Below are 14,367 nucleotides of genomic sequence, written 5' to 3' on the forward strand. Positions count from 1 at the left end.
GATTAGATAGTAGATGAGTGTGCAAAGTAGAAATACTGGGGTGCAAAGGAGCAAAATAAATAAATAAAGTAGGGGAAGAGGTAATTGTTTGGGCTACATATAGATGGGCTACATATAGATGGGCTATGTACAGGTGCAGTGATCTGTCAGCTGCTCTGACAGCTTGTGCTTAAAGCTAGTGAGGGAGATAAGTGTTTCCAGTTTCAGAGATTTTTGTAGTTCGTTCCAGTCATTGGCAGCAGAGAACTGGAAGGAGAGGCGGCCAAAGGAGGAATTGGCTTTGGGGGTGACAAGTGAGATATACCTGCTGGAGCGCGTGCTACGGGTGGGTGCTGCTATGGTGACCAGTGAGCTGAGATAAGACGGGACTTTACCTAGCAGGGTCTTGTAGATGACCTGGAGCCAGTGGGTTTGGCGATGAGTATGAAGCGAGGGCCAGCCAACGAGAGCGTACAGGTCGCAGTGGTGGGTAGTATATGGGGCTGTTGAGTAGGGTGTTGGAGGCTATTTTGTAAATGACATCGCCAAAGTCGAGGATTGGTAAAATGGTCAGTTTTACGAGGGTATGTTTGGCAGCATGAGTGAAGGATGCTTTGTTGCGAAATAAGAAGCCAATTCTAGATTTAACTTTGGATTGGAGATGTTTTATTAATGATGATGGGGTGGCTGTGGATCCAACAAAGGTGGATGTGAAATCCAAGATGACGGATCTAATGGAGAAAGATCTGTGCATGCCCAAAGGGTCAAATCCTTCCTAGGAATTATAATCTACTATAAACATTTCATTCCAAACTGTTCTGGTATTGCCAAGACACTCTTCCTGCCCACAGACTCAAGTTTTTGGCCTTGAAATGTACTGTGTGTGAAAAGTTTAGCCCATGGCTCAAGGGACATTCATTTACAGTTTGGACTGATAATAATGTCCTCACATACATAATGACTAAACCAAAACCCAACGCCTGCGAGCAACGCTGGGTAGCTACATTGACTCCCTGTGAACAACGCTGGGTAGCTACATTGACTCCCTGTGAACAATGCTGGGTAGCTACATTGACTCCCTGTGGGCTACATTGACTCCCTGTGGGCAATGATGGGTAGCTACATTGACTCTCTGTGAACAGCGCTGGGTAGCTACATTGACTCCCTGTAAACAATGCTGGGTAGCTAAATTGACTCCCTGTGAACAACGCTGGGTAGCTAAATTGACTGCCTGTGGGCAATGCTGGGTAGCTACATCGACTCACTGTGGGCTACATTGACTCCCTGTGAACAATGCTGGGTAGCTACATCGACTCACTGTGGGCTACATTGACTCCCTGTGGGCAACGCTGGGTAGCTACATTGACTCCCTCCCTACTCATTCGATCTGAAGCATATCGCAGGGACAAAGAATATTGTGGCTGACGCCCTCAGTAGGGACCCATTTTCCAAGTTAGTTAGTCACAGGTTGGTAATTGAGAACAATGGCAGTCTGCTTGCAGAAACCGATGCTATAGAAGATGGGATTTCAAGATGTGTTTCGCTTGAAGGTCCAGTCACATAGTGAAAATCTCTGGAAATCAGTCCGACAGCTGTCCTTTGACCTGTGTCTCTGCAGTAGTGAAAGCGATCTGTGAAGTCTATGATAAGTGGGATGTAGCAACCGAAACTCGAGCAGTTCAGTTAATGCAGTCTGTGCAACAACTCATATCTCCAGGCCAAGACTCCCTTCCTGCGATGGCTTTCGAGGAGCTTCAGCGGAGCCAAGAACTTAATCCTACAATTTCAAGGGCTGATTGTCAATCACAAAAAGGTGGCCTTCAAGACGAGAGAGGGATGGATTTAATTCACAAAGCCTTGCACTCATCAAGCAGTGGGAAAAGCTCAGGGTCCAAGATGGGAGTGCTTTACAGGGTGACAAATGACCCTTTGAGCAAACAAAAGAGACGTCAGTTTGTGCTGCCCAAAAGTATGACGGATAAAGCATTGAGTGGTGTGCATGACCTTGCTGGCCACCAAGGTCAAGCTAGAACTCTTAATTTGGCAAGGCAACATTTCTTCTGGCCCAAGATGGAGCATTATGTGAAGGAGTATGTCAAGTGCTGTCGGAGCTGCATCCTGGCTAAGTCTCCTGAGCCGTCTGCTCGAGCTCGCCTTGGAAGCATCAAAACGCTTATAGAGTTAGTATGTCTCTACCTTTGGAGTTCTGAGGTAGAGCAGCGCTCAGTGGATGTACAGTGGGTCTTATGTTAAAAGTTACAAATTTATGGTTCCATTCTGCCATTGCACCACACTATCACAAGGGGGAGTTAGAACGCTGATCTATCGGTAGTCTAAACTGTGGCAATTGATGGAGGTGTTTTCAGTCTGAGAGTCTCTCCTCTGGCACAAGAGTCCTGCATCAGGCAACAACAACAACTGTCAGTGGTCCTGGAGTTAAGAGAGAACTTTTTTTTATTTAACCAGGCAAGTCAGTTAAGAACAAATTCTTTTTTACAATGACTGCCTAGGAACAGTGGGTTAACTGCCTTGTTCAGGGGCAGAACGACATATTTTTACCTTGTCAGCTCAGCGATTTTATCTAGCAACCTTTCGGTTACTGGCCTAACGCTCTAACCACTAGGCTACCTGCCCCCTTGGGAAAATACAAATGGGGGAATTTCACTTGACATGTGGACTGACGATTTTCCACAAAATAGGCACGGTGGGCTTTTGGTTTCTCCCCTCTAAAAACAGAAATAAATAATTCTAAATAACAAACTGGCTTTATTTACAAATTACTAAGAATGTCTCACCCCATGTTCAAGAATAGCCTTTTTCCCTTTATTCAGATTTCAATCGCTCACTTTCGGTTATTTGAAACAAAATCATCTCCAAAATATGGTTATTTTTTAAACAAAGCGATTATTATTATTATTAACCCTGCATTATAATTATATAAAAGCCCCTTAGATATTCTCACAGATCAGATTTGCCCTAAAAAAAATTCCCCTTAGATATTAATTTAGAATCCTCCAATTCTCTAAATGTAATTATCGGCGGAGAGGCACGTCACTGGCGGAGAGTCATTGGCGGAGTTGAAGAGGGTGAGGAACGAGATGGAGTCACAATCCATGCAAACATGCAGATGATTATTCAACTACATTTCAGTTGCAACAAGTTTGGGTTTAAATCAGGAGACCTACATGCTTTCCTTAATAAAATAATGATAAAAATACTCTTTCAAAATGCAGATGTTAATTTCAACTATCAGCAGGACAATAGGGAATAAATATCACTGAATGACAGAGCATGGGGACTGGTCTTGATAAATCAGTCATATTTTTATTTGGAAATGTTAGGATCATTTTGCTCTTCACTTGCAGTCACTTAGTAGCCTAGGCTCTTAGTATAGTAGCCTACTCCCAACTGGCTACGTTGTACAGCGCCATATTTTCCAAACGGAAACCCTGAGGGTTTCATTTTTCATTTTTCTTGGAATAGACACTTTTTTACATTCTAGTCATTTAGCAGACACTCTTATCCAGAGCAACTTACAGTAGTGAATGCATGCATTTTTTTTGTACTGGCCCCCCGTGGGAATCAAACCCACAACCCTGGCGTTGCACACACCATGTTGGCATTGCAAACACCATGCTCTACCAACTGAGCCACAGGGAAGACTAGAAACACCATAGTATTAATCAAATTAATTAAGCTACATTTCTTAAAATCAATCCCATTTTGTTCTTACAAAAAAGGTTTTGAATTCTCTAGTACAGCCATTATTAAAAAAGTCAAATGCTTCTCAAAGATGCCCTCTGGTGGTCAAACTAGCACTAACTAGCATTAATGGCAACACTTAAATAACGTGCCATAGAATTCTGTGACAGCCCGCAAGATATGCTGTAGAACGACGCAACTTTTAACTTCTTGCGGATTAGTGGGACGTTACCGTACCATTTCGACAATTTCCGGTGAAATTGCAGAACGACAAATTTAAATTAAATTACTATAGATATTAAACTTTTATGAAATCACAAGTGGAATACATCAAAATAAAACTTGTTGTTAATCCAGCCGCCGTGTCAGATTTCAAAAAGGCTTTACGGCGAAAGCAAACCATGCGATTATCTGAGGACAGCGCCCAGCACACAAATGCATAACAAATCATTTTCAATCAGAGTTGCGACACGAAAGTCAGAAATAGCGATATAATATATGCCTTACCTTTGAAGATCTTCTTCTGTTGGCACTCCAAAAGGTCCCAGTTACATTACAAATGGTCCTTTTGTTCGATAATGTCCTTCTTTATATCCATAAAAACTCAGTTTAGCTGTCGCGCTTCAGTCAATAATCCACTCGGTTTCCCTCCTTCAAAATGCATACAAAATGAATCCCAAACGTTACCAATAAACTTATCTAAACAAGTCAATCAACGTTTATAATCAAACAAAAGGTACCCTAATACACAAATAAACAATACAATTTAAGACGGAGAATCGTTATTGTCTTTACCGGAGAAAAATACCAAAGAACGCGTTCTCACTCACGCGCTTGGAAACACTACAGTCAAAATGGGAGCCACCTAGAAAAACTACAATTTCTGGCTCATTTTTCCAAAAACCAGCCTGAAACTCTTTCTGAAGATGGTTGACATCTAGTGGAAGCCCTAGGAACTGCAATCGGGCACGATTTCGCCCTATTATAAAAGTGCCAGCCATTGAAATCAGTGATGCCTTTTTTTTGGGGGGGGGGGTGGTTTGTCCTCGGGGTTTCGCCTGCCATTTCAGTTCTGTTATACTCACAGACACTATTTTATATTTTAACAGTTTTAGAAACTTTTGAGTGTTTTCTATCCAAATCTACCAATTACATGCATATCCTAGCTTCTGGGCCTGAGTAGCAGGCAGTTTACTTTGGGCACGCTTTTCATCCGGACGTCAATATACCGCCCCCTATCCCAAAGAAGTTAAAGGAAGAACCACTGTATTGGTTCTGACAGATCACTTCACCAAATTAGCTCACACCTTTTCATGCACAAATGAAACAGCAAAGTAAGTTGCCAGAAAGATATTGGACAACGTATTTTGGTTTTATGGATTTGCTGAGCGAATCCACACAGATTAAGGGGACAATTTTGAGAGCGAGCTAATCGAAGAACTTCTCAAGCTCTCTGGTGTCGCCAAGTCACACACAACTGCGTACAATCCAATGGGGAATGGAGGAACAGAAATGTTCAATTGAAATCTGGGAAATATCCTTTGCTCACTGCCTCTAAAAGCTAAAGAGAAATGGCCGCAGCAGACACAAACCCTAACGTTTGCCTACAATGCTACTGTACACGAGACCACTGGCTATGCACCAATTCAGCTCATATTTGGTCCCGTACGAGCCTTCCTGTTGATGTAATGTTCTAGCAAATTTCGAGGGATCCTGTGGTTGTTGACTATAGTAGCTACGTCAAACACTGATGTCCCATCTCCATGAAGCAGCGAGCATCGCTCAACAGCATATGGTTAAGGAACAACAGAAACAGACCTAACGTTATGACAGAAAAGTCAGGGGCACTCACCTATCTACCATGTTGACACCAGTGATTATCTACCATGTTGACACCAGTGATTATCTACCATGTTGACACCAGTGTGTATCTACCATGTTGACACCAGTGTGTATCTACCATGTTAACACCAGTGTTTATCTACCATGTTAACACCAGTGGTGTATCTACCATGTTAACACCAGTGATTATCTACCATGTTAACACCAGTGTGTATCTACCATGTTAACACCAGTGTTTATCTACCATGTTAACACCAGGGTGTATCTACCATGTTAACACCAGTGATTATCTACCATGTTGACAATAGTGTTTATCTGGCATGTTTGAACCAGTGTGTATCTGGCAAAGGCCCAACACCACCCAAAACTTAGGAGTTTTTTTAATAATCTCTCCAGGTGTCCAATTACTGAGTTGTATTAACTTTAAAAAAAATCTCAATATACTATGATTTACTTTGAATAGTTAAATGTTATATTGAATAAAACTAATGGAGGGCTTATGGGCTATAAGCCATCCTACCTGACTATTAGTTAGGTTAGGGTTGGAGTTAGACATCCTACCTGACTATTAGTTAGGTTAGGGTTGGAGTTAGACATCCTACCTGACTATTAGTTAGGTTAGGGTTGGAGTTAGACATCCTACCTGGCTATTAGTTAGGGTTGGAGTTAGACATCCTACCTGACTATTAGTTAGGTTAGGGTTGGAGTTAGACATCCTACCTGGCTGTCTCCTTCCACTCCATCTCCTGCCCATCCACAGAGAGCAGCTCATCCAGCTCAGTGAAGAGTTGAGGTGGTGACGGTCCATCATCGTCCTCTCCCAGCATAATGCGGATCCTCTCGCCTGCTGGAGAGACTGGAGAGAAAGGGAAGATACTACGGCTTACAGGCTGCTGCCCATCCAGGTTGGTTTTTCCCTCATCTCCTAACCCATTCATCTTGGCCCCTGGGGCCAGCTGGCCAACTCTGACCACTTGAGGTGGAGGTGGAGGAATCCTAACAAGAACCTCATCCCTCTCCTCATTCTCATCCCAGTCCTCATCCCTCTCTCCATCCCTCTCTTTCTCCTTCTCTCCATCCCTCTCTTTCTCTTCATGGTTGTTGTTGTTGTTCTCAGACATCTCTGGAACTTTTCACCCCCAACTGTCCAAGGGGTTAGGGTTATCAAACTAGGTCCCAGAAGGAGTGCAGGTGGGAACCCTCCACAGAAGAACAACAGCTACACCTCTGTGGGAATGTTACTGTGGTCTGTCCTCTGTCCCTACTGGAGCTCTCTAAGACCCAGGTAGAGGGAGGGCGAGGGGGTCCCCCAGTCCCCCACAGCCAGCCCCCCTCCCCTCTGTCCCCTCCACAGCTCAAATAGAAACCCTCTCCATTGGTCACCCAGTCAGCCCCCTTACCCCTCCCCTCTCCCACCTAATAGAGCCCATTTTATTGGTCCCCCAGCTTGGCATAGTGCCATGAGTCCCTCATTAAGAATTAGGAAATGTTTCACAAACTGCCCATTCTAAACAAGAAAGCTTTGCTTTCTTTCTCCCTTGTTTTCTAATTTGAATATTTAGTCAAGCATCAGTGCTCACATAAAAAAAAAGACTGCAGGATATCAAAAAGACTGAAATATAAATACTACTTTTCAACACTAGCCCTCTTCAGATGTGTTTTATCATGGATCACATGACTATAGACACTTACAACAAGTGGTGTCGGTGACAAGTATTGGTAGTCAGAAGTTGAACTGAACAGCCTGTTGATAAAGAGAACAATGTCTTTCCCATTAGTTCTATGTAGGACACACACACACACACACACACACACACACACACACACACACACACACACACACACACACACACACACACGTGACATGATTGGTTGGTGATAGCTGGTTACCAGTGATAAATACCTATAGTACTAACAATGCAGTCTCTGGTGCAACATATTGTACATGTTCCATCATTATTTAGATGGTGAATCATGTCTTTCTCTAGGAACACTGTGTTGGGAAAGCCGTGCTCCTAGAGAAAGACTGTTGGGAAAGCCATGCTCCTAGAGAAAGACTGTTGGGAAAGCCATGATCCTAGAGAAAGACTGTGTTGGGAAAGCCATGCTCCTAGAGAAAGACTGTTGGGAAAGCCATGATCCTAGAGAAAGACTGTGTTGGGAAAGCCATGCTCCTAGAGAAAGACTGTGTTGGGAAAGCCATGCTCCTAGAGAAAGACTGTTGGGAAAGCCATGATCCTAGAGAAAGACTGTGTTGGGAAAGCCATGCTCCTAGAGAAAGACTGTTGGGAAAGCCATGCTCCTAGAGAAAGACTGTGTTGGGAAAGCCATGCTCCTAGAGAAAGACTGTTGGGAAAGCCATGCTCCTAGAGAAAGACTGTGTCGGGAAAGCCATGCTCCTAGAGAAAGACTGTGTTGGGAAAGCCATGCTCCTAGAGAAAGACTGTTGGGAAAGCCATGCTCCTAGAGAAAGACTGTTGGGAAAGCCGTGCTCCTAGAGAAAGACTGTGTTGGGAAAGCCATGCTCCTAGAGAAAGACTGTGTTGGGAAAGCCATGCTCCTAGAGAAAGACTGTGTTGGGAAAGCCATGCTCCTAGAGAAAGACTGTGTTGGGAAAGCCATGCTCCGAGAGAAAGACTGTGTTGGGAAAGCCATGATCCTAGAGAAAGACTGTTGGGAAAGCCATGCTCCTAGAGAAAGACTGTGTTGGGAAAGCCATGCTCCTAGAGAAAGACTGTGTTGGGAAAGCCATGCTCCTAGAGAAAGACTGTGTGTTGGGAAAGCCATGCTCCTAGAGAAAGACTGTGTTGGGAAAGCCATGCTCCTAGAGAAAGACTGTGTTGGGAAAGCCATGCTCCTAGAGAAAGACTGTGTTGGGAAAGCCATGCTCCGAGAGAAAGACTGTGTTGGGAAAGCCATGCTCCTAGAGAAAGACTGTTGGGAAAGCCGTGCTCCTAGAGAAAGACTGTGTTGGGAAAGCCATGCTCCTAGAGAAAGACTGTTGGGAAAGCCATGCTCCTAGAGAAAGACTGTGTTGGGAAAGCCATGCTCCTAGAGAAAGACTGTTGGGAAAGCCATGATCCTAGAGAAAGACTGTTGGGAAAGCCATGCTCCTAGAGAAAGACTGTTGGGAAAGCCATGCTCCTAGAGAAAGACTGTTGGGAAAGCCATGCTCCTAGAGAAAGACTGTGTTGGGAAAGCCATGCTCCTAGAGAAAGACTGTTGGGAAAGCCGTGCTCCTAGAGAAAGACTGTGTGTTGGGAAAGCCATGCTCCTAGAGAAAGACTGTGTGTTGGGAAAGCCATGCTCCTAGAGAAAGAATGTGTCGGGAAAGCCGTGATCCTAGAGAAAGACTGTGTTGGGAAAGCCATGCTCCTAGAGAAAGATTGTGTCGGGAAAGCCATGATCCTAGAGAAAGACTGTGTTGGGAAAGCCATGCTCCTAGAGAAAGACTGTGTTGGGAAAGCCATGCTCCTAGAGAAAGACTGTGTTGGGAAAGCCATGCTCCTAGAGAAAGACTGTGTTGGGAAAGCCATGCTCCTAGAGAAAGACTGTGTTGGGAAAGCCATGCTCCTAGAGAAAGACTGTGTGCTTTCCCAAAACATACAGACAGACCAGGAGCGCAACACAACAACATGATGCTAACAAACCAATACAAAGATATCATTGTGTCAAGACTCCCTGCTCTTTTCACTTGCATTTCAGCCACTAGTGAATATCAATGAAACATCCACTGAAGCAGATTCCTTCACGCTACCGGCCCCTTGCCTGCCAAGTCCACAGCTCTGATATCACCGGAAGTCATGCAGAGGAATGCCAGTCAGTCAGAGAGATTATGCAACACTTCAGGACAGCAGATAGTTCAACAGGGATGACATGTTCTAATGTAATCCTGCCTGTATCCACATAGTTCAACAGGGATGACATGTTCTGCTTTAACTCTGCCTGTATCCACATAGTTTAATAGTGATGACATGTAAGCATTTTTCTACGGCTGGCCATGCTTTCCACCTGGCTACCCCAGTCATAAGCCCTGCACCCCCCACAGCAACTCGCCCAAGCCTCCCCCATTTCTCCTTCACCCAAATCCAGATATCTGATGTTCTGAAAGAGCTGACAATTATCTGCTGAAATTGTTGCAACCCCTATTATTGGCCTGTTCAACCTCTCTTTGTATCATCTGAGATCCCCAAAGATTGGAAAGCTGCCGCGATCATCCCCCTCTTCAAAGGGGGAGACAATCTAGACCCAAACTGCTACAGACATATATCTATCCTACCCTGCCTTTCTTAGGTCTTCAAAAGCCAAGTTAACAAACAGATTACCGACCATTTCGAATCCCACCGTACCTTCTCCGCTATGCAATCTGGTTTCCGAGCTGGTCATGGGTGCACCTCAGCCACGCTCAAGGTCCTAAACGATATCATAACTGCCATCAATAAGAGACATTACTGTGCAGCCGTATTCATTAACCTGGCCAAGGCTTTCGACTCTGTCAATCACCACATTCTTATCGGCAGACTCAACAGCCTTGGTTTCTCAAATGACTGCCTCACCTGGTTCACCATCTACTTCTCTGATAGAGTTCAGTGTGTCAAATCGGAGGGCCTGTTGTCCGGACCTCTGTCAGTCTCTATGGGGGTGCCACAGGGTTTAATTCTCGGGCCGACTCTTTTCTCTGTATAACATCAATGATGTCGCTCTTGCTGCGGGTGATTCTCTGCTCCAACTCTACGCAGACGACACCATTCTAAATACTTCTGGCCCTTCTTTGTACACTGTGTTAACAACCCTCCAGACGAGCTTCAATGCCATACAACTCTCCTTCCGTGGCCTCCAACTGCTCTTAAATGCAAGTAAAACCAAATGCATGCTCTTCAACCGATCGCTGCCCGCACCTGCCCGCCTGTCCAGCACCACCACTCTGGACGGTTCTGGAATATGTGGACAACTACAAATACCTAGGTGTCTGGCTAGACTGTAAACTCTCCTTCCAGACACATTAAGCATCTCCAATCCAAAATTAAATCTAGAATTGGCTTCCTATTTCGCAACAAAGCCTCCTTCACTCATGCCGCCAAACATACCCTCTTGAAACTGACCATCATACCGATCCTCGACTTCGGTGATGTCATCTACATAATAGCCTCCAACACTCTTCTCAACAAATTGGACGCAGTCTATCACAGTGCTATCCATTTTGTCACCAAAGCCCCATATACTACCCACCACTGCGACCTGTACTCTCTCATTGGTTGGCCCTTGCTTCATATTCGTCGCCAAACCCACTGCCTCCAGGTCATCTACAAGTCTTTGCTAGATAAAGCCCCAAATTATCTCAGCTCACTGGTCACCATAGCAGCACCCACCCATAGCACGCGCTCCAGCAGGTATATCTCACTGGTCACCCCCAAAGCCAATTCCTCCTTTAGCCAGCTTTCCTTCCAGTTCTCTGCTGCCAATGACTGGAATGAACAGCAAAAATCACTGAAGCTGGAGACTCATATCTCCCTCACTAGCTTTAAGCACCAGCTGTCAGAGCAGCTCACATATAATTGCACCTGTACATAGCCCACCTGTAAATAGCCCATCCAAATACCTCATCCCCATACTGTATTTATTTATTCATTCATCTTGCTCCTTTGCACCCCAATATCTCTACTTGCACATTCATCTTCTACACATCTATCACCCCAGTGTTTAATTGGTATATTGTAATTACTTCGCCACCATGGCCTATTTATTGCCTTACCTCCCTTATCCTACCTCATTTGCACACACTGTATATACACTTTTTCTACTGTATTATTGACTGTATGTTTGTTTATTCCATGTGTAACTCTGTGTTGTTGTATGTGTCGAACTGCTTTGCTTTATCTTGGCCAGGTCGCAGTTGTAATTGAGAACTTGTTCTCAACTAGCTTACCTGGTTAAATAAAGGTGAAATAAAATAAAGTAAAAAAAAACATTGACTATGGAGAGAATGATAACACAGTCGTTCAGAACAGCTGGTGCTCTCATGCATGCTTTTGTGTTGCTTGTCTCGAAGCGAGCATAAAAAGCATTTAGCTCATCTGGTAGGCTCTCGTCACTGAGCAGCTCGCGACTGGGTTTACCTTCATAGTCCGTAATAGTTTGCAAGCCCTGCCACATTCGACGAACGTCAGAGCCGGATAAATAGGATTCAATCGTAGTCCTGTATTGACGCTTTGCCTGTTTGATGGTTCATCTGTGGTCATAGCAGGATTTCTATAAGCATCCGGATTAGTGTCCCGCTCCTTGAAAGCGGCAGCTCTAGCCTTTAGCTCGGTACGAATGTTGCCTGTAATCCATAGCTTCTGGTTGGGATATGTATGTACGGTTAGTGTGTGGACGAAGTACTCAATGGACTTATTGATGAATCCGGTGACTGAGGTGGTAAACTCCCCAATGCCATTGGATGAATCCCGGAACTTATTCCAGTCTGTGCTAGCAAAGCACTCCTGTAGCGTAGCATCCGTGTCATCAGACCAATTACGTGTTGAGGGAGTAACTGGTACTTCCTACTTTAGTTTTTGCTTGTAAGCAGAAATCAGGAGGATAGAGTTATGGTCAGACTCGCCAAATAGAGGTTGAGGGAGAGCTTTGTATGCGTCTCTATGTGTGGAGTAAAGGTGGTCTGGAGTTTCTTTCCCCTCTGGTTGCACATGTGATATGTTGGTAGAAATGAGGTAAAACGGATTTCCGTTTCCCTGCATTAAAGTCCCCGGCCACTAGGAGCGCCACTTCTGGATGAACATTTTCTTGTTTGCTTATGGCCTTATAGAGTTGTTTGAGTGCAGTCTTAGTGCCAGCATCGGTTTGTGATGGTATATAGAGTGCTTTGAACAATATATATGAGAACTTTTGGTAGATAGTTTGGTCAACAGCTTATCATGAGATACTCTACCTCAGACGAGCAATACCTCGAGACTTATTAGACATTAGACATCCCTCGCCAGCAGTTATTGACAAATAGACACATACCCCCGCCCCTCGTCTTACCAGACGTAGCTACTCTGTCCTGTTGATACACAGAAAAACCAGCCAGCTCTATATTATCCGTGTCGTCGTTCAGCAACGACTCTGTGAAACATAAGATATTACAGTTTTGAATGTCACGTTGGTAGGATAGTCTCGACCGTAGATCATCCAGTTTGTTTTCCAGTGATTGGCCAATAGAATGATGGTAGTGGTGATTTACTCACTCCCCTACGAATCCTCACAAGGCACCCCGACCTTCTCCCTCTGTATCTCTGCCTTTTCTTCACGCAAATATTGGGCATTTGGACCTGTTTTTTGGAAAGCAGTATATTCTTCACATTGGACTCAATAAAGAAAAAATCTTTGTCCAGTTCGAGGTGATTAATCACTGTTCTGATGTCCAGAAGCTATTTTTGTATTTATGTACATAATAAGTTACAAACAATGTAAAAATAACAAAATGGCACCATTGGTTAGGAGCCCGTACCATCCCGTCCGGCGCCATTTATCAATCAATCAGGGATGACATGTTCTGCTGTAACCCTAATCCTGCCTGTATCCACATAGGTTAACAGGGATGACATGTTCTGCTGTAACCCTAATCCTGCCTGTATCCACATAGGTTAACAGGGATGACATGTTCTAATGTAATCCTAATCCTGCCTGTATCTACATAGGTTAACAGGGATGACACGTTCTGCTGTAACCCTAATCCTGCCTGTATCTACATAGGTTAACAGGGATGACAAGTTCTACTGTAACCCTAATCCTGCCTGTATCTACATAGTTTAACAGGGATGACATGTTCTGCTGTAACCCTAATCCTGCCTGTATCCACATAGGTTAACAGGGATGACAAGTTCTACTGTAAACCTAATCCTGCCTGTATCTACATAGGTTAACAGGGATGACATGTTCTACTGTAACACTAATCCTGCCTGCATCTACATAGGTTAACAGGGATTACAAGTTCTGCTAGAATGTTGCCAGTTTGAATCCCGGGTCCAACTGGAACAATCTGTCAGGAAGTGGCCAAGCAACAGGAGAGTTGCTGCTATCAAATCCTAGATGTCATTGACTGCTATGGTGCCTTTTAACAAGGCACTCACTAAACCCCCCACCAAAAGAGTTCCATGTTCTGCTGTCTCTGTCCCTTCAACATCTACCTATAGTATCTGTCCTGCCTGTACCTACCTAATGTCTCTGTCCCTGTCCTGCCTGTATCTACCTAATGTCTCTGTCCCTGTCCTGCCTGTATCTACCTAATGTCTCTGTCCCTGTCCTGCCTGTATCTACCTACTGTCTCTGTCCTGCCAGTATCTACCTAGTCTCACTGTCCTGCCTGTATCTACCTAATGTCTCTGTCTCTGTCCTGCCTGTATTTAACTACTGTCTCTGTCCTGCCAGTATCTACCTAGTCTCCCTGTCCTGCCTGTATCTACCTAATGTCTCTGTCTCTGTCCTGCCTGTATTTAACTACTGTCCCTGTCCTGCCTGTATCTACCTACTGTCTCTATAATGCCTGTATCTACCTATAGTATCTGTCCTGCCTGTATCTACCTACCCTCTCTATAATGCCTGTATCTACCTCCTGTCTCTGTCCTGCCTGTATCTACCTCCTGTCTCTGTCTCTGTCCTGCCTGTATCTACCTACTGTCTCTGTCCTGCCTGTATCTACCTACTGTCTCTGTCCTGCCTGTATCTAGCTACTGTCCCTGTCCTGCCTGTATCTACCTCCTGTCTCTGTCCTGCCTGTATCTACCTCCTGTCTCTGTCCTGCCTGTATCTACCTCCTGTCTCTGTCCTGCCTGTATCTACCTAGTCTCCCTGTCCTGCCTGTAT

The 14,367-nt window shown here is 44.6% G+C and overlaps 1 protein-coding gene across 5 annotated transcripts in view; it reads right to left on the bottom strand.

The window, feature by feature from the left end:
• The window catches only part of slc4a4a (solute carrier family 4 member 4a), a 205,906-nt gene that overhangs the window by 118,485 nt on the left and 73,054 nt on the right, over positions 1-14,367 (bottom strand). For all 5 annotated transcript variants that reach the window (XM_045706588.1, XM_045706590.1, XM_045706589.1 and 2 more), the window contains exon 5: positions 6,244-6,379. In XM_045706588.1, coding sequence (XP_045562544.1) covers positions 6,244-6,379 — 136 coding nt within the window. The remainder of the gene's footprint in view (positions 1-6,243; positions 6,380-14,367) is intronic.

This window comes from Salmo salar, chromosome ssa24, assembly GCF_905237065.1.
Source record: "Salmo salar chromosome ssa24, Ssal_v3.1, whole genome shotgun sequence".
Classification (NCBI taxonomy): domain Eukaryota; kingdom Metazoa; phylum Chordata; class Actinopteri; order Salmoniformes; family Salmonidae; genus Salmo; species Salmo salar.